At 37.0% G+C, this 21,479-nt stretch overlaps 1 protein-coding gene across 17 annotated transcripts in view; it reads left to right on the top strand.

Moving 5' to 3' along the window:
- The window catches only part of FBXO38 (F-box protein 38), a 53,242-nt gene that overhangs the window by 2,785 nt on the left and 28,978 nt on the right, over positions 1–21,479 (top strand). For 9 of the 17 annotated variants that reach the window (XM_067032138.1, XM_067032145.1, XM_067032148.1 and 6 more), the window contains exons 2-10: positions 3,103–3,133; positions 4,596–4,785; positions 8,811–8,944; positions 11,747–11,910; positions 12,118–12,283; positions 14,659–14,796; positions 15,951–16,088; positions 17,734–17,827; positions 19,029–19,159. In XM_067032138.1, the coding sequence (XP_066888239.1) occupies positions 4,658–4,785; positions 8,811–8,944; positions 11,747–11,910; positions 12,118–12,283; positions 14,659–14,796; positions 15,951–16,088; positions 17,734–17,827; positions 19,029–19,159 (1,093 nt within the window). In that variant the 5' untranslated portion in view covers positions 3,103–3,133; positions 4,596–4,657. The remainder of the gene's footprint in view (positions 1–3,102; positions 3,134–4,595; positions 4,786–8,810; positions 8,945–11,746; positions 11,911–12,117; positions 12,284–14,658; positions 14,797–15,950; positions 16,089–17,733; positions 17,828–19,028; positions 19,160–21,479) is intronic. The other 8 variants (XM_067032139.1, XM_067032147.1, XM_067032144.1 and 5 more) reach the window with 1 other exon arrangement.

The following is a 21,479-nucleotide window of genomic DNA, read 5'->3' as shown; positions in this document are numbered from 1 at the left end:
GCCTGCGTGTCCGGATCCTGTGCTCTGCAGCCGGAGAGGCCACAACAGTGAGAGGCCCGCCTACCGCAAATAAATAAATAAATAAATAAAAGATAGTGATAAATCTGGGAGCAACCAGAATGAATTAACTTAGTAGAGGATAGTGTAGTCTAGTTTGGGATAGGAGGAGATTTGAACTGGCAGGTAGCAAGGAGAGGAGCACACCTACGTGTTAAGGAGAAGGAGGTTCCTTAACCTTGTTGAGTTTCTCAAGTTTAAAGAATGCTCAGAAACAATTCAGGCTTACTACTTAGAACATAACTTGGACCACTAGGACAAAAGTGATGCTTCCTGTGGCTAAGGTCTGCTAAACAGCCAGCCACAGGATGATTGTAGGAGACCCAGGGCTGCTGTAGGCTACTGTGTGTGAGCTTTAGATGGACCGCAAGCTCTAATTCGTGAAGGAGGGTGTGGTCAGCAGCAGTTCTGTCAGAGCATTGAGAAGTGCATCTCCAAGCACTGGGGCGTAGCTCTGGAATGCAGGCAGCCAGCCGAGGTGCAAAGGATCGACTTGATGACAGGTTGTATACTGTAGGCTGAGAAATCTGAATCCCAGCCTGAACTCTGACACTTAATATATGCCCTTGGCAAGTGACTTATACCCTCTGGTTCTGTTTGTCCATCTAAAAATTGAGGGACCAGCCTTGGATAGGGTCCTCTGGATGAGCTTCCATGTCTCTGTGAAGCCCCTGAAATTATATATGAGTCTGGGTGTGTTTTGTTTTTGTCTTGGGGGGATGTACAGCTTTCATCATAGTCTCAGATGGGTTTGTGACCCACAAAAAATTAAGAACTGTGTGACCCCTTAAGTCTGTGAAGGACCCTTCACCTTTTAACTTTCTGGGATTCAAAATGATATTTCTTTGAGGTTTAGAATCTCAGCCTCCAGGACTTGCTAACCCTAAAAAAATAACACCTAGTGCTGCAAAATATAGTCTCTGCATATTTATACCCACTTGTTATTTATACTCACCTCTCCCTTACCCTCCATAACTCCTCTGCTAGGCCCATTCCTATGTGTAATCTTTATCTACTGTTGATAACTGGAATCGCCCTCTTTTCCTCTTTCTACTTGCTGCTGCTTTGGACCTTCTCTACCTTGTTGAGTTTCTCAAGTGGTGAGTGGTGATATTTTGGAGATAGGGGTAGGAAGAAGCCAAGACATAGAAGGCTAGTCAAAGCAGTTTTCTCACCTGCTGTTATCCCTCATCCCACTAAAAGACAAGCAATTGAGAGAGACTTCGTCATCACTAGGTCTCTGTCTTTCATGGTGTTTTCTTTTCAAACAGGGATACCAGGCCTCTGTACTCAGTGCCTGGGATGAAGTGCTCTCAGCCTAGTCCAGTCATGTATTTCACTTAAGTGATGATGAAGCCAGCTTTAGTTGAAACAGTTGTGTGGGGTTTTTTGTTGTTGTTTGTTTTTTAAGTAGAGTTAGAATGGTGGTGAGGGAAAATAATTGAGTCCTTGAATGAGCCTTTTATCTCCTTAATATTGCCAGGGGCACCAACTTGGACTGGAGAGGACTGAGGAATTTCCCCCAGCTATGGGCTCCTGAACTGTTAAAGCCCCTAGATGGAAGATGCCGGTCTTATCCTTTACCCCAGTGTTCATCTCCGCAAGTCCCTTTCCTACCGAAGCCTTGTAGCAGGGAAGTCACTACTCCACCTGCTGCCAAATAAGTAGCTCTACCACCAAGTTTTCAGTTCTAGATGTGATATGGGAGCTATGTTACAATTTCACCTAAATTTTTGTTGTACTCTTAATTTAGGCCCTTTGGTAGTAGTGTTAATGCATAGTAGGGTAAATGGATCTTTGTGGGCTTGCTGGAGACTTAACCTCTCTGTAATGTTGTATAATGTCATATCTGTGAGTAAATATTTTTGTGAGTTCTAAAGGGAACTTTATATAAACTTAGTGATATTTAAGATGCAATCTATTGGTTTAAAATTTCAAGTGTATGTTGTGCACTGGAGCTACTAAATCTGATTCACACAAAACCACAGTATTGCAAAGTAAGGAGCAATAAAAGGCGGAATCGTAAGATGATGGTGGAAATTATTAAGTGGTGTGGATTTGCTGAAGAAAAAGAAGAGGGAAGGGCCAAGAAAGATTTTTACTTAGAGGATGAAATCAAGAACGTGGTATCCATGAACGGTTAGAGTTGTCAAAGGTGAGGGTGTAAAAGGTGAAGCATGTGCTAAATAACATAGCTGGAGAATTAATCCATGGTTGGATTGGTCTGTACTGGTTTATAGCCTTGTCAAGGTATTTGAATGCCTCAGGGTAGCTAATTGTTATGTGTTCCTATTGGAGTAAAGTGTGATTGCATTTTTGCCAGGGTTACAGGCTTGTTGCTGAGATCACTGAGTGCTGTGGTGGCAAAAACAGGCACATGAAATGGTTCTTAGCAGCCTTGCAGCTACTGGGCGCATATGGAATAATGGAAAGACTGATGGATATTCACACATCAGACATGTGTGATTTGTTATCACCCAGTGGCAGGAGATTGAGATTCTCTTCCTTTTCCTGGCAGAGACATGATCAATATAATATTATCCAGGTTGCTATGGGAGAAGCTGATGTTAAGTCTCACAGGGAGCTCGGAAGAGGAGTTTAGTAGGAGATGTTTTTTCAGAGGACTTAATTGTTTAACTAGACTTTGAAGGAAGAATAGTGGTTTTCCAGGCCAAAAAAAAAAAAAAAAGGAAGGGAAGGACATTCTAGACAGATATAGTAGCTTACTAGGAATAGAAGATGAATGTTAAACAAATGGATGAACTGGGATACTGGTGTAGCTGGAGTGAACAAGTGATAAGAATTGAAAGATGAGATTGGAAAGGTGGCTTGGTCAGGGAAAGATTTTATCCTCTGCAAACTAGGATTTCTTGTAGGCTGATTTGGTTTCTGTTTGATCATGTGTATTAAATTTCTTTAAAAACAAATTCAGTGAACTGTAGCTCATGTACCTACTCTTTGCAGAATTCTTAAGTCCATACTACTAACTGCCTGTTGATATTAATCCACATACAATTCTAAAAACTTATTTCTTTGGTTTCCCAGGCCATAGCTGATTAGAAGCAGCAAATTAGAGGTATGTGTTTGTGCGTGTGTTTGTGCATGTGTTTGGAGTGCAAGGAGAAGCAAGCATGCTGACACCTGTTAGAAGTCACAGTGCATAACCTTTCAGTGAGGGAAGAAGAGACCAGAAAACACACACACACACACACACACACACACACACACACACACACACACACACACACACACACACACGAAATATAAGAATTCACTTAACCTTGTAGTTTGCTCCCATATGCTGTTGAAGCAAAGGAACCCCAGGAACTCCATATAGTTCAGGAGTCCCTGAGACTATGTTGCAGAATATAATGTGTATTCAAATGATAACCTCAAGTCATCAAGAAAAGGTTACACTTTTATTACAACTGTGTAAGAAAATGGAAGCATGGGGTCCACTTTAGAAACTTTTGATAGTAACAGATTATATTTAAGAAAAAACATTGGTGCATAAAAGGGAGCAAACACTGTTTAGAGATAGACAGATTTGCAACAGCAATTCTTTGCATCACTGTAGCATGATTAAGCTCTGAACTCTACAGTTCTCTCACTTTGAATCCAGATAAGGTTTCCGAATTTTACCAGAGATAATTGATAATGCTATTTAAAGGACACTGTTTTCACATAGTTCCCTCTTAACCTGATCTGCAAAATAAAACAAACCTTTGGGCAGAAGTTTGCTCATCTGACTTTTATTTTATTTCCCCCACTCCGTTCCTCCTCCTTTCTCCTCTTCCTCCCTCACTAAAGCTTATTTTAAAAGCAAACAAAACATACATCTGATACAAAAGTGAATTAACCTCTGCTCCTTAATACTTATGGGAGAGGGAGAGGGAGAAAGGTTGTTGTATTCTTCCTCTGAAATTGCATGTAAAATTAAGTAGTCTTTTTGGTTATTGCTTTTTGTGGAGAAGGTTAATAGTTTTTTTTTTATCAAATTCATAAAGGGATATGTGACCCGCCAGTGAAATCTGATCCCCTCACTTTATAGGTGGGAGAAGGAAGAAGTTAAAAGGTGATTCAAGTTCATAGAAGTAGTTTGTGGCAGATCCAGGCCTAGAATCCAAGAGTCTTCTCCTTTCTGCTGTGTTAGGGGCAGGCCTTGAATCACATGCTCCTGGAGTTGGAAGGGGTTTTGTTTGTCTAGTTTAATCTTATCTTACATATGAGGAATTTGATGCTTGGAGAAATTGAGTGAATTAGCCAGGAAGCAACAGAGTACGAATAGAATCCAGGACTCCTGATTCCTTGGATTTTTGCTCATCCTAAGTAATGCATTTTTATCTCGACTGCTCTTCAGAAAAAAGATGTTCTGTGCCTTTTGTGTAGTATTTTTATTAATTTGAATGTAGTCTGTACCATTGTAATAGCACTGCCTTTGTGTGTCTGTATTCTAAAATAAACATTGTTTTACCTAGATAATTTCTGCATCTGGGTTTGGTGTGTTTTAGTCTACTCTAATCACTGCTTGCTTTCAGGTCTTTGAACTCAAGTAACCAAAAGGGGAAATTTGCTCTTTGATACTGGAGATAACGCAGCAATGGGTCCACGAAAGAAAAGTGTTAAAACGTGTCTCATGAACAATGATATTCCTGAAGAAACAATATCAGATGAAACAAAGGACTATATGAATCAACTTTCACATGAAGTGCTTTGCCATATTTTTAGGTAAGATTTTGTTTGGTTGATTTTCACCTACATGGAATATATAGTATAAGTAGGAGCAAATGCTAGAGCTGTGCTGTCCAATATGGTAGTCAGTAGCCACATGTGGCATTTAAATTAAATTAAATTAAAGATCCAGAATAGCTAGTGGCTACAGTATAGGATAGCATGGACAGTGAAGATAGAGAATATTTCCTTTATTGGAGAAAGTTTTGTTGGGCAGCCATTATCTAGACTGTGTTAACATTCCAGGCTTCTTGGAATTCTTACTGACTGATAGATTTGTTGACTTTTATTATTACAGTACCTTGTGTGTATGATATAAAGCAGTGTTTCTGACTTTTGGATTACAATCCACAGTGAGAAACACATTTTGCTCTGTGTGCACATACACGAAATGAAAAAGGTTTTGTGAAATAATACCTATCATTGGTATATGCAGTGCACATATTAAGGTTGTTTTGAGGTAAATTTTTTTCAAAATCCTTTTTTAAAATTATATTTTTATCTAAACTGTATTATAACAATTGTTAAAGAATCCAGAGACAAAACCAAAAAAACAACCAATGAAACCCTTTCATTATAGTTTCTCCTGCTCTTTTCTTTCATTATCCACTCAAATAAACACATCCTAATATACTTTGTCTCTGGAATGAGAGACCAGAGTTTGATCCGGAGTCTCTCATTTACTATCTCTGGACCAGTGATAGATATAAAGATGTTATTATAAAGATTCAATGAGATGATGCTTTTAAAGCACTCAATACACTGCATGGCATAAACACTTGGTAAGTGTTAATGGTTATATTGTGTTGTGCCTTTTTTCATATTGCTGCATGGTCTTCATAATTATCATCTTAGTCACTGCTTTCTATTCCTCTGACTATGACATGATAATTACCTTTTCTTGTATTCTTTTGTCTCTATTGTTTCTAATTTTTCTCATATATATAATGCAACTAACTTCTCTAAGCATCTGAATTTTCCATTATTTTAGATTATTTACCTAGGGGAGATTTCCATATATGAAGTTCCTAGAAAAGTTTTGAATTTTTAAAAAATTATTGAATATTTGCAGATTAAGAAGTTTTAAAATCATGATAGCAGAGTTATTTTAGGGAACTATGGGCACTTTATTTTTCTTTTCCAGTATAAATTTGTATTAGTCTTTATCTTCTGCAGTTTGTTATTATGTGACACAGTGTAGTTTTTGTTCAGTTCTGTCTGGGAATAGAAGGCCCAATTAAAATAATAGACTTTTTTTTTTTTTTTAACATAACAGGATAATACTAAAGTTCATCTGGCAGGAAAAATTCTGTAGCCAAAATTTTTCAGGAGAAAGAGTATAACCCTACTAGATGTTCAAATGTATTCTAAAATACACAATAATTAAAGATTTGGTACAGGAGAAGATAGCCAGACAGTTGGGTAAAACAAACTCCATATATAGGCTCCATATGTAGATTCAAATATACGTGGGATCTCGTTTATTATAAACTTGGTATTCACATCAGTGAGGAAAAGCTGAGTGGATTATTCAGTGATGATGTCACAACCTATTGAAGAAAATAATAAAAGCATGTTCTCTCTCATATCTGACAACTGTATTCTAAATGTATCAGTGAATTAAACAATGAAGCTGTTAAAATACTAGAGGAAAGCATAGGTAAAATCATTTCTAGGGATGTGTGTTAGATGTTTGTTGACTAATGGTAGGGCATATTATGAACAAATTTGATCATACTTTAAATTGAGAGTGGATTTGATTTTGCAGTTCAAACAGAATATAACAGTAGAAGGAGTGGAATCAAATAGAAGGATGTTATCCTGGTTATAATGAAAAAAACATGCAGCAGATTGGCAGAATGTAAGGAGAACTGTGAACTAAGCTGAGTACTTGAATATGGTATTCTAAAAATAAACATTTATTTTTAGGCTTCTAAAGTTTTTATCTGAGGACTCAATTTGTAGTCCTGTAATAACCATTTAGCATGTTTTCATGAAACAAGAAAAACCATGGCTTCCTTAAAAGAAACTTAAAACTTAATCTTTGCTGTACCTGCCATGTTAAACACATCTTTTCTAAAATATGTTTGATCTGCCTTTTGAACTCCAGCTTTTTTTTTTTGGCGGTACACGGGCCTCTCACCGTTGTGGCCTCTCCCATTGCGGAGCACAGGCTCCGGACACACGGGCTCAGCGGCCACGGCTCACGGGCCCAGCCGCTCCGCGGCATGTGGGATCTTCCCGGACCGGGGCATGAACCCGTGTCCCCTGAATCAGCAGGTGGACTCGCAACCACTGCGCCACCAGGGAAGCCCTGAACTCCAGCTTTTTGACTATGTATCTGTGGAACTCCAGCTTTTTGACTATGTATCTGTGAAGTAAAAATACATTCTTTTTCTGAGGGCAAATATAATCTCCGTAAGATTACTGATGTTTGTATTTCAAGGGAGTATAACATTAACTCAGGCAAATACTTTGGATAAAAATCAGTGATTTGTGGAAAAAAGTTTTAGAGGCAAAACTTGATTTAGAAAAGAAATTCAGTTTTTAATTGTTTATAAAGTGTATAGTTATATAGTTTCTGAAAAGTATCCTTATATCCAAGTTATGGAAACTAAATTAAGTTGGCAATAATACTTTTTTGGTAGAGAATTTGACTTTATTTTATTCTCTTTATTTAAATAGTTATAAAAGAGAATGCGGAGGGGCCAGAGGTAGAAAAAATAAGAGCAGAGAAATATTCAGCAGGTATACCTGGACTTTCCTTTAGAATTAGCTTAATTTTTAGGAAATAGACCCAACTGTTGACATCCTTGCTCTTCCCCTCTCTTATTTAGCTGTTGACTTTTTTCTGGTTAACTTTTCTGAGCCAATTTCACCACTTGTAAAGTGGGGTAACAGTAGCACCTACTATATCAATGAGGGTTGTATCAGGAAACAAGACACCCTCGGCTGGAATTTGAAGATAACTTAATGAAGAGATCATTCAGAGAGGTGTAGGTAGGGTTAAGGGAACGAGGAAGAGATGCTGAAGTTTCATTCAGTTAGGGGAATAGCAATAGCAGAAAGCCTTTGCCCTGCCTTCCATTGGCCAGAGTCACCTCATAGCCAGAGGGGTGGGGAACACAGCAGAACAGAGAAGGGAAGAAAAAGCATTGGGGGAGGGCTGTGTTGCAAACAGGAAAAGAACCTAGCTTGCAAAAGTTGTGAAACAGTGACTGTAGTACAGTGTCTGTGACACAATACCAGCTCAGTAAAGGGTAGCTTTTGCCTTTTTTTTTTTTTTAATTAACCTAGGTCTGTTGATATATATATATATATATATATATATATATAGGTATTACTGGAAACAGAACAAAAGTAGAGGTTAGTTGAAAAGCTTCATGAAGGAAGAGATAACAGGGGAGGTCGGAAAAAAGGAAATTGTAATTCAGATGAGTGTTTTCACTTAATGCTTATGCAATACTTTTATTAGAGTATGTGATTAAAAGGTAAAAGATCTAGGGGAAAATGTACACTATAAACTTAGTATACATATTTGTTGAAGAAAATAGCAGAGATCCTGGGTGGTGTTGAGCAGGAGCAGAGAGGAATTTTTTTTAGCCACTTTAGGAAATGGATTCTGTAAAAACTATGAAAAAATATTGGTTGGGTTCAAATTGATCAGTTCTCTGATCTTTTGTACATTCCCTTGTCACTATACCTTGAAATATACTGAGATTTTTTTATCCTTCCTTTTTTTTTTTTTTGAGATTTTCTTTGTCCTTAAAAGTAGAAAGGCAGGATTTATCAAATGCTCTATGGAGGGAGCTCCACACTTTATTTGGATGCTTGAGTATTTGCTGATTTTTTTTTTTTTTAGTAAAAAGGTATGTGTGCATGTTAATCTTAAAACTCGGTGAATATTACTACAGTCTTATTTTCTTTGAGGGGCAGGAGAATGGAGGAAGGAAAAATATAACCTGTCAGTGAGATGAAGTACTTACCCACTTGATAAATATGAGTTTCTTTCTCTTACAAAGGTACCTCCCTCTGCAGGATATCATGTGTATGGAATGTCTTTCCCGGAAGCTAAAGGAAGCAGTCACCCTATATCTGAGAGTTGTGAGGGTAGTGGATCTTTGTGCAGGGCGATGGTGGGAATACATGCCGAGTGGTAAGTACATTTAACCTGTAATGTACAGTGGAGCCCCACTGGAAACTACTAATAACGTTCCCATCAAAAGCTACTTGTTGCTTTGGGATAGGCAATCTAGGCACCTTGTAGGTAGGGAGGCAGGATTTTATCTAAAATCTTTAGGTTAGTTTAGGTTGATGAAATGAGTTTTGCCTGAGGCTTTACTGTTTTAGTGGTCTGTTTTCATTTCCTACTCCTTAAGAAACTACATCAGTCTATTCCACAAATATATGATTGGAGAATACATATTGAGCCTTTGATTAGCTAAGTATATGTCTTAGCTAATATGACAAAGTTTCGTTTCTTCCATGATGTAGGTTTTCATGCACCCTCTAGTTAAACAGATATTTATCAATTTTTGTAAAGCTACTCTAGTTGTAGGTCACAGAAATTGCACTTCTGGAACTTTCATTTCTTTAGCACTTTTAAAAGGCCTGTGCTAGGTCTTGGAGATTTCTCAAATAATGCATTGGCCTTGCATGTGAAGAACTCAGAGTTATTACCCTAACCACAACAAATGGACCTCAGGTAAAGAGACCACCAGAAAAGAAAGTTCATGACTTTAGTTAAGCAGAGCACACCTCAAAGGGAAGAAATAATATTAAGGGCCTATCAGGCTTCTTTTCAGTTAACACCAATCTGTTAATTATTCCACTTTAGTTAATGTTGTTTAGCAATTTTGAATATCTTTTTAAACTACCTTTCATCAACAATATTCAGATCCTGATATTTTGAAAATGTGATGAAGCTGTGGTGCTGGGCAAAGGGGAGGGGTCCTTAATAGGAGTGAAGGGCTGAGGAGATAATTGTCTTTTTCTGTTCTATTGTGTGGAACAGAACAGACAGCCTCTGAGATACTGAGATATTGTACAGTTCGGGGTGCTGCGTAAGCTTTCAAGAGGGTTATTAGTCAACTGATAACTCTTATCAGTTGGCCAGAGTTATCACTATATCTTTTTGTGAAGAACATTGCAGAGACTTGAGGCTAGAACATAGCTTGATGGGAAGCAAAGTACATTTGTCTTTACTTTAAAGAAACTATCGTAAGGGAAAAGCATTCATCATATTGCAGAGACAGCAGGAAAGAAAAAATCAGGGCAATGTGAAAAGGACTGTCATTTCTTTTATCAGATTTTCTTTAACAGAGGTTAGGCCAGTAGGAAATGTGGACATGGGGTTAATGCACTACATAAAGAGATAGGATAGCAGAGCTCCCATGTGGTGCAATCTTACAATTAAAATCTCTGCCCCGTATCAAATTAGAGAAGAATTTGTCTGCACATTGCTGGCTTCTTTTAGACTGTGATAAATACCTGTGAGCCCAAGACTTCCCATCACTGCAACACATATAAAAGAGAGTCAAAGCAAAGTCTCTATAGCCTAGAATAAGGTCTCACTAACCCTGCTTTGCTAATGCCACCCTGGTCTGGTCTCTGGGGTTTATACCCTGATTCTCTATATAATAATGCTAAATAAGGTTTTTATATAGCACGTTATGGTTTACATATATGATCTCCTTGGACTCTCACAACATGTCTGTAAAGAAGGTGGAGAGAGGCAACGTGTAATGTACAACAAGAGAGGATGGACATTGGCAAAGGTCACACTCAGTTTTTACATTTTTAAATGGGGTGATAAACCTTTTCATTGGGTTGTAAGAGTAGATATGTAAAATGATTAACACATTGAATGGTTTAGTAGAGTTACTGTATAAGACAATAATAAGAACTATTATAATTAGAGAGACCAGGTAATCTCTTGAGGTCCCTTCTTATTCTTCATTTTTTGTGAATCTAAAGCTAACATAGCATCTAGCCTAGCCCTGTACAAGTAGAACAACTTTTGAAAACTGTAGGAAGACTTAATGGTTTGGGACTTCATTTTTATTCTTGAAAGTTAATATTTTTATTTATCATTAGTGAGTAGACAGTTGGCTTTCTGATGGCCTCCATTAAAAACAAAAAGTAAGATAATAAAGTATCATCAGTATGAGACTTATCTCCTTATTTACCGCACCAGCAACTCGTACTGTGAAAGTAACCTGTATCTTTCTCTTCCCATCTGGTTGTTTCCCACTATGGAGCACAGCTGCCCTCTCAGATAAATAGTTTTCTGTCAGGTCAGCATCCTCGTAGTTTGGATTGCTTATGCTCTCTTAGCTAACTTGCATCGGTCTTTTTCAAAAGAATGAATTGTCTAAAATGTCCTGGGAATGATAGTTAAACACAGGATACAGTAATTATTGGGAAATGGGTAACTAAGAGAACCCAGTTTGAGATGGGATTTGGGTTAGAACTGTGAGCTTCCTGAAGATGGGGATCCTATCTTACTTATTTTTTTAGTTGTGACCTCTATAGAGCCTAGAGGTTTTATGGACCAGAGAGTACCTTTGGGGGAGGAGGGGTGGTGGCCAGAAAGGTTGTCCGTCCTCACACATCAGTCAAATAGATCCAAGTCATCTGGGTTAAAAGTGTGTTTTTCTTAGTTGAAGATTTCTGTGCCTTAAAAGCAGGAGCAACAACAAAAAAGAAAATAGTAAATTAGAAGTTTCAGCTGTAAAGTATCAACTCAGAGTAAGTGGTGTTCCTCACACATTTCCTCTGTTACTAAGGGAAATATTTTCTGTTTAACCATTTGTTCAGCTGTAGTGTTAGCCTTATGAAAATTTAAAAAGGAAATCTCTTTTTTTGTTGTTTTAACTTTTGATAAAAATTACAAGTGCCTATAAATGTTGACCAACAGAAAGATGAACTTGGCTCTAAATACTTGTGAACTTCTTAGGCTTCACAGATTCCAGTTTTCTGACATTATTGAAGAAGATGCCAGATGTTGAACAGCTATATGGCCTTCACCCTAGATACCTTGAGAGGCGAAGGGTACGGGGCCATGAGGCTTTTAGCATTCCAGGAGTTCTGGAAGCTTTGCAGGCATGCCCGAACTTAGTGGTGAGTGCACCTGGTTGAACGTTTGACATCAACTAATTGATGAAATATTAAATTAAAAGAATGATAGAACATGTTCAGTCCCATGAAAATTTCATCCACAACAAACTTAAGTTCCACTGCACACTTAGCATCTTATGATACAGAAATAGAAGCTTTGGATGCTAAATTAAAAGCCTTTCTTGTGTTTGCTTTGGCATTATTCTGTAGGGTGTGGAAACTTCTCATTTGGAATTGGTAGAATCCATTTGGACATACATGCCACATGTTCATATTTTGGGGAAGTTTCGTAATCGTAATGGAGCATTTCCAATTCCTCCTGAAAATAAACTGAAAATTCCTGTAGGAGCCAAAATCCAAACTTTACATTTAGTTGGTGAGTACATGTCTCTTGGGTTGCTTGTGACTCCTTGAAATGCCATACAACTGAATATTCACTGAAAAGGAACAATGAGGATTTTAGAAATGGCTTTGCTGATTGATGATGGCAAAAGAAATGCTTGTGAGACTTGTATACAATTTTAGATTTCCCATTAAAGGGCCCCAGGGAGTGGGAGGTTGGTGGCGGACAGGTAGGTGAGAGAACTACTATTTCACAACCAATCTGATCCCGTTTTGATAGGCAGTTAGGGTAGTTTTGAAAGTTGTTGGGTTTGTTTTTGTTTTTGTTCTTTGAATGAGCCAGAATTCTGCCCTTATTCTCAGATATCCACCTTTTGCTCCTAGTTCTACCCTCTAGAGGAGAGTTCTCCAGTACAACCTTCTGTGGTGATAGAAATGTCCTATATTTGTACTATCACATATGGTACCCACTGTAGCCAGTGAAACAGAGGAACTGAATTTTTAAATTTTATTTTGTGTTTATCAAATAGCCACATGTAGCTAGTGGCTACTTTATTATCCTGCTCAGCTCTAGAACATCACAGAATAAAAAAATCTTAGATAACTCTAAATTTACTTGTATCTTCTCCAAGCAGAAAATTGCCCCTCTTTCTTCAACCCAGAGCTGATGCAAGACTCTGCCACTTCCCTTTTTCCTGAGAAATGGAGAGGGAGTGGTCTTTTTCCAAAGGCACCTTATTTGCAATGGTCACAATGTGCATTCTCCATCTAAATATTCTCTGAAATTGTATCCTAATAATTTCAACCTAAGTAAATGATAAGAACAGATATTTTCTCAAAGTTGATATGTCATTTTTGGCTTAGATTGCTGAAAGGAATTTTGGGGGACTCCTGTTACTATAGTCTGACTATTAATATTTATTAAATATCTTTAAAATATACATACTGAGTATCTCCTGTACCTTATTCCAGGTATTGAGGATGGCCCTGAAGAACTGAATATTTCTGAAACTGGGTCAGGTGGTGAAGGGAGAGCAGCAGGGATGATAAGGACTAGGTCTTAAATAAGTCTTAGATGTGCAATTATGGGAGAAGAACAAAGCTCTCTAGCAACCCTTCATTTACAAGATCAAGGAGTGGTTCTGAGGAAGGAGTTGGATATCGTTTGAATTCGGACTTTTAGATAATAAAGGGATTCTATAATATCTAAAGTTTATAATATAAGCTCTGTAAAGTCAGAGACTGTTTTTATATCTTTATATTTTCCACGATGCCTGTCATAGTTCATTGCAAATATAATGAGTACTTAGTAAATTTTGTTGAAATGCATTTAATTCATTTGATTAATTCAACAGTTTAACACTGTGATGGTGATACAAATGTGTATAGTAAATTAATGAAAATGCTGGGGAAGACAGGTAATTGCATCCTTTGTTTATAGAATGGATTTGGGGTAAAATGTGGATTGGGCATAGAATATAACTGTCTTGTCTGGATCTGTCTCACCCTTGCTACCCTTGGGTTTCCTAGTCGGAGCTACCACTATCATGGTAGATGCTAAATGTACCTTTGTGAGTTTTGCATCTTGAGTCCCAATCTGTACCTCACTTCTTCTGCTTTTCTTCCTTTGGACTGTTCCCCAATTAGCACAGTGTTTATGCATAGTTCAGTACTAAAGCCAACTATGTTTTTTGGGGTGGACCAGGTTAAGGAGTAATCCTTACAGTAGGAGCATTCTGCAGAATTTAGCTTTCAAAGAACCAACAATTTAAGTACTCCCAATTATGCTTTCTCTAGTTGCTATTGCTAGCAGGGCTTCTGCTGACTCAACGTTAAAAGTTATATTAAACTGGTTTTGCCAGCTACTGCTTTTTAAATGCCATCACCCTGGATCCTTGTATTTCTCTCCGAGAATTGTGTCACTTCTTGGCTGTTCCCTAGTCTACAGTGTTTAGACTCTTGGACAGGTTCCTCAAACTGCTTCCTACCATAAGAATTTTCAAGTTACCCATGCTCTGTCTCCTTCCATATCTACTGACTTATCCTCCCACTCTACATACCCTTTCTTCCAGAAATGGTCCTCTGCAGGTATGATTCCTAGTACCTCTTGAAGAGTTAGAGTTGCAAGAAAAACTTGTGTGTATAAAATGTAGAAGTACTTTTTAAATCCCATCTTCCCATATGCCTTTTCTAAAGAAATAATAGTCTGTTTATTGTTTTCTTAAATTGTTCTTTACAAGCCTGTTTTAAATAAGCTTATCTTCCTACATGTTAATTAGGTAATTTGTTCTGATGAAAATATACAGGAAGGATATATTGTTAACTTGAAAAATAGACTATTGAACTTATACACAGAATACAGAGTCTTTTAATGGTTTTCTTTTTTCTTTTTTTGTATATATGCTTTAGGGGTGAATGTTCCTGAAATTCCTTGTATCCCAATGCTAAGGCACCTTTATATGAAGTGGGTAAGACTCACTAAACCACAGCCATTCAAAGATTTTCTTTGCATCAGCTTACGAACTTTTGTCATGAGGAACTGTGCAGGTAAGGGTACATAGTTGTGGTGGAATTACACACATACTATTCTAAAAATGTCCTAAAGCAAACTCCATAGCTATATTTGTAAGTGAAATTATATTATGCTATTACTGTTTATGTTTGTAACTTACCTTATGAAGGTAAATGTACTTTTTGTTGTAAAGACAGTAGACATATGATTTGTCTTTGATCCTTAGCAGAAAAAATAAGGTGTCAAAATGTCTCTACGTATTTCTTATAGGCACTTTTTATAGGATTGTTATAGTAAATTTTTTTAAATTTTCTTTGTCTCTGGCCTCCTGATCATTCTGCATGTAAATAGTTGTCTGACCTAATCTACCTTAAAGCATAAAACACTGCTTTTATGATACTCCTTTTCTGTTCTGAAACCTTCAGTACTTCTGTTGCCCTAGTGTGTCAAGTGGGAACTGTTCTGCTTCAGAGTTCATAATACCCACGGCCCTTCTTGATATACTTATTTCAGACTCCTTTCCAAGGTACTCCTTTTATTGTCAGGCCTGCCTACTCACTGTTCCCAAACAGCCATACCAGCTTTCGCCTGAGTGTTTTTCTGTATTATTGTTTCCTTGTCCTGAGGTTTACACTTCCTTCTTCCTCTTCTTGTATACGTTTTTTAAGTTTTGTTCTTCAAACTTACTTTCTTCTCTTTTTTCTTTTTTATGTAGTATATCAGATCTTATTTTTGTACCTGATATGTTCTGCCTTTTTTATAATTATTCATGTTAGTTTTATGTTCGTGTCAGTTGCAAGCTCTTTGATGGATAGGATCCTATCTTTTGTAATCTTCCATAACACCTAATATAATTATCACTGGTCACATAGAGAGATGTTTAAGTCATTGAGCTGTTTGTTAGAGTGAAGGATCAAATTTTCAACTTGCCTTTTCCCCTTATTTATTTTGAGCTCAAAACTATTGAAACTTCAGGGAATTTACAAAAAATACTAAATCTCCAACGTTACTGAAAGATCCTTATGCTTAATAAGACTAATACTTTTTCCAATGAGAAGTATAAATCGCAGAGAGCCAGCCATTGGCTGTCATTTTCAGACATAGAATTTATAAGTTATTCATTTCAGTTGCTGATTTGAAAAATCATCTTTACAATTTACATTGTTCCATTGAAATTGTCTTTGTCCAGGACCCACAAACTCCTTGAAATATGTCCCTTTAGTAACAGGCTTAGCCTCTGCCCGCAACTTGGAACATTTGGAAATGGTTCGAGTTCCTTTCCTTGGAGGTCTTATCCAACATGTAGTTGAAGACAGTTGGAGATCAGGTATTCATTTTCCTTTACTTACTAAATATTTTAAAAATTAGTTTAAAATTTATTAAGCTTTTATTTAGCTTCTCTTCTGAGTCTTTATAAAAGAAAATGCTTGTTAGCAATTGTACTTTCTATCTGATGTATTTAGTGAAGAATAAGTAACCGTGAGTGTGGCCAGTATTCATTCCCTTTTCATGCAGTGTTAAACCTTCTCAAAATAGTAGAGTGATAAGGCATGTTTTCTGGCTTGTTAATACTTATTGCTTAGTTAATAACTCATGTTATATTTGGGATCTTTCTGAGAGATGTTAATGTAGATATCCTAGTGCCTTTTGCTGGGAAGAGATGTTTTTTGACTTAGACAACTTAGTTCTACAAAAGAACTTAGGCATTAGTAATGTTAATCTAACATTTGCTTAGTACTTACACTATATAAAATGTTTTCATGTTTATCAGTTGGATATTAGATCCATCCATCAGATGTTGGCTTTTAAAAGAAAAAAAGATTTTACTTTCTAGCTCCCATAATTATATTTTAAATGATCATATGTAGCATAACGTGCTCCACGTTAATTATCTCCTCACTGCAACAAAAAGACCAAGAAGTTTAGCTATATAGATAATTAATAGTTGGGATCAGAAAATGTAACTGTGAATATCCAAAATATAAATGAAAAATTATCTAGTACCATTGGTAACAAATAGACATTATCATTAATACTGTTAAAATATGAGTAAGTACATTTTTAGCATTTTGTCAGTTAAGTCTGGTACAAGTGCACTTCATTACATTGTGTGAAGGGGATGGAGACTTCCTCAAGATCAACAGCATAATTTTTATTCCATGGCTCTAGCTAACAGGATAAAGTCAGAAAGGAAAAGAATGCTTGGTGTCAGTTTATTTACCTCTTGTAAAAATAAAAAGTAAAAAATAAATTTTAAAAAAAGAAAGGAAAAGAAGACCACATTGCAGTCATTCATTAGAAGACCTGGAGAGAGGTACCAAAAACTAAGAGTTTGCATAAGGGGCCTAAAAGAGCAGCAGAGACTTTTCTTCCCTAATAAGTGTTTAAGAATGACTCTACCTTATATTTTACTTAAGGAGCCAGCATACCTCACACAATAGTTAATTCCAGATGATTCATAGATCCAAATGTAAAAAATACAGTTTTTAAAAGAAAACTCAGGAGAACGTCTTCTTGACCTTTGGTAGGCAAAGATTTCTTAAATAGTATACCAAAGAACACTTACCATAAAGAAAAAAATTGGTAAACTGTGCTAACGATTTTTTTCTTCATCAAAAGGCATAAGAGAGTAAAAAGCCAAGCTATAGAGTGGGAGAAGCTATTTGCAATACAGCTAACAGACAAAGGACTTGTATCCAGAAAGAACTCCTAAAATTAGTAAGAAAAAGTCCGAAAACACAGTAGGAAAAATGGGAAAACAAAGAGGATATCTAAATGGCCAGTAAACATAAAAACATGATAAATTTCACTAATCATTAGGGAAATGCAGATTAAAACCACAATGTGATATACAAGCACTAAAATGATTACACCTAAACAATTACCATCTAAAGTATGTAGAAATGCTTTACTGACAATGCTGTGGTCAAATGGAACACTTATTGTTTTTGTTCCTTTTCTCCTTTAACTAGGTGGTTTTAGAAATTTGCACACTATTGTTTTGGGAGCTTGCAAAAATGCACTTGAAGTAGATCTTGGTTACCTCATCATCACTGCTGCCCGTAGGTATGTTTCCTCTTCACATTGTGTCTTTTGTCTTAGAATTATGTTTTTTCCTGTTTTATAAAAATTGATGGGAATATGTGTTTGAAGTTTGAGCATGCCTTTTTCAGATTTAAAATACAAAGGAGTTGTTTAAATAGCAGTAGGTTATCACTTAGTGGGAGTCTTCTGTTACCACTGCACTCCAGACCTAGCAAGCTTTGAATGGGCGTGGTCTCATCAGAGAAAAGCAGTCAATTATCTGCAAGTGCCTGAGACTCCAACAGAAGTCAGCATTGATGCTTTGGTGTCAGCAGCTTGCTCAGGAGCCATTGTTTTAACCTCCAGATGGTTTTCCCAGTTGTTTTAGTTAGTTGGTGATAATATTTGCTATTCAGAAATCAATGTTATAAGTTAGCTTTTTCAGAGTCCTGACCTTTAACATCTTTATATTTTTAACCTATTTTCACATCACTTTATGCCATGTTTACTATTTCCTACATATCAAAAGTCTGCCTCTACTTTTACTTTTATAATACTTAAATTGAATTAACCATTTTTCAATTTATTAAAAAAAAAACTCTTACTTTCCATCAGTAGAATATTAAGAATATAAATAAAACAAAACTGTATCTAAGTTTAAGTGAGTAAATATTGTTACCTACTACAGAACTGGGACTTAATACTAGCCTAAAAAAGATATTAAAGAAATGCCAGGCGCAGATTCTTGCCTTGACTTAATCAGGTACCAGAGGGGCTTCCCTGGTGGCACAGTGGTTGAGAGTCCGCCTGCCGATGCAGGGGACATGGGTTCGTGCCCCGGTCCGGGAGGATCCCACGTGCTGCGGAGTGGCTAGGCCCGTGAGGCACGGCCGCTGGACCTGCGCATCCGGAGCCTGTGCTCCGCAGCGGGAGAGGCCACAGTGGTGAGAGGCCCGCGTACCACAAAAAAAAAAAAAAAAAAAAAAAAGTACCAGAAAGGATATAAGATTATTACAGTGTAATTCATTATTATTTACTGTAACTTCAATGTACACGTAAGATGTGCCCGCACTTCATAAAATACTCTTTTAAAGGAAACATCTGATATTTTTTAGTGGAGGGGGGAAAGTTGTTTGCATTTGACACTTCAGTAAGATAAACTTCTTTCAGAGCCTTACATTAGGAAGTACCTTTGATTCTGATGGCTTTCATTTTACTTTTATATGTATCTGTTTGTTCATAGGTTACATGAAGTTCGGATCCAGCCTTCCCTAACTAAAGATGGCGTCTTTTCTGCCCTGAAGATGGCAGAGTTGGAGTTCCCCCAGTTTGAAACCCTTCATCTGGGATATGTAGATGAGTTTTTGCTGCAGAGTAAGAATTATCTCATTTAATCCCTAAAATTGATGTCAGGAACTTACTTGACAAAGTGAACTCTGAATTGGGATGTGCCATTATTTTCTTGAATATAAAACAGCTTAAAATCTTAGGTGCTTTCACTTCTTGAAAAATTTAAACTTGAAGTGTCAGTGATATTTTTCTTTCTATATTGCCTCTGATTTTAGCATATTATAGAAAGTGTACTGATTGTCTACCAAAAAAAAAATCCTTATTTACATTTGATATTGTCTCCACTTTGCTCCCCAAGTTTCTTTCCCATTCTGCTTCATTTTTTCACAGAATGTCATCCTTGGTTCCATTTGTTGAATTTGATCTGCCACACTTCTTGAAGCTTTTGATGGTCCTCTCTGATGAGGTCCCATTCCTTGCCCATGCTCTTCATTTCTGTAATAAGCCCACTGGGGGTTCTGGATTTTCCAGATAGTGTGAGCACATAATGGTCAGTATTCGTTTAATGATGATTGCTGTTGGAAGGCTTGTTCACAGCATTTTCTGGAATGTATTTACAATTGGGAACTCATTCCTTTGGGTTTGAATGCATGTCAATTCATTATTCAAACTTTTTTTCCACATGACATTAGTCAGACCGACTCCCTTAATTGTCCTTGGTTCTAAAAAGTCTTCACTTCTGTAATTGGGCCTTCCATGGTTCCCCTTGTAATCTAAAGCTGTTCTTTGGGCAGCAAACTATAATTTATAGTTTGGTCCCTTTTGGTCACTGTTTTCCTACCTATAAGATATTAAGATGCATTCTTCAATGAGCAATTCTTAAATTGCTCATTGAGCAATTCTTTAATAAGCAATGAGCAAAATGCAAAAACATTTACACCTTCAGCATGTTTTTATTTTTGCAAGAATTAGTTTCTTACCCATGTAATTTGTAACAAGTCTTCTTAAACTTTCACTGTCATACCAGATGACATTTTTTCTTTGGATCCAATTTGCATTGTAGAAGAACATAGAAGGCTTAATTCTTCTTAGTCCAGATCAAACAATGTGACTTGTTTGTCCCTTTTCATTTCTGATATATGTCACAATAATAGTTGGGTTTTTTTGTTTTGTTTTTACTTTGTTGCAGTTCTCATCAATACAGGTGAAGCATTAAAAAAAAATCAAAGCATTATTTTCTAGCCTTTTTAACACAGGAATCATTTTTAATCTATATAGCTTTGGAAAGATCAGCTTTTTACCAACATAGCTTTAAAATGCTAAACTAGCATAGTAATTTCAAATAAAATTAATGTATTTGCTATCAGGCTTTTCTGGTTTTCAGTGAAGTTGCTAACATTCCATTTCTATAGTATCTATTTTGTAACTTAAGATTATTAGCTTGGTAATTGGTTTTTTTTTTACAGTCTTGTTTTTTGTTTTTCCCGAAAGCTAAAAACTTGACAAATTTTGTATTTTCATGATTGCCACATTTAGGTCCACTGAAAGAATGTCTATAGAAAAACGCTTTACCTTTTTTGGAGGCTGCGTGGAGTCTTTGTTGCTGCGCACAGACTTTCTCTAGTTGTGGCGAGCGGGGGCTACTCTTCGTTGCAGTGCGAGGGCTTCTCATTGCAGTGGCTTCTCTTGTTGCAGAGCATGGGCTCTAGGCACGCGGGCTTCAGTAGTTGCAGCTCAGTAGTTGTGGTGCACGGGCTTGGTCGCTCCGCGGCACGTGGGATCTTCCCGGACCAGGACTCAAACCTATGCCCCCTGCATTGGCAGGCGGATTCTTAACCACTCCGCCACCAGGGAAGTCCCAACACTTTACCTTTTGACTACCATTATCTCGTTTTTTCAACGTAACTTGTTTCATAGTCTCCTTCATATTTAATAGTCTCTTAGTTTTGATTTTTTTATAAGCCATTCTTCATATTTGTTGCAGTTCATCCATTTCTCCTGTATACGTATTCTCCTCTATTACTCCAAAGACAGTCTGGGATTCTCTGTATGAAAATAGGTGCCAGGTGTGTCTAACAGACTATGTAGAGAGGAATGAGAAGTCACTGCTTATACTCTTTCACTTAATCTCTTGCTTCTCAGCCATTTAGATTTTGAAGCATCTCTCCAGGAGGTTAGGGTGGCTCCTGGTAAAACTTGCACCATTTCTTTGTTACAAAGTTTCTGGCAAAATATAAATAGAAACATCACCTTTGTCCCCATACACTTATCATAAAAGTAATAGTGCCAGATTGGGGAAATGGGTGTGCTGAAAAGTAGATGCTGTGTACTGGGAATATAAGAAAAGTGATCCAAGGATGAATACTTAGGGGTTCTTTGTTTACACAGATTCATGATTTCAGAG

Source organism: Kogia breviceps, chromosome 4 (genome assembly GCF_026419965.1).
Source record: "Kogia breviceps isolate mKogBre1 chromosome 4, mKogBre1 haplotype 1, whole genome shotgun sequence".
Taxonomy (NCBI): Eukaryota; Metazoa; Chordata; class Mammalia; order Artiodactyla; family Physeteridae; genus Kogia; species Kogia breviceps.
This window is presented reverse-complemented; position numbering and strand designations above follow the sequence as displayed.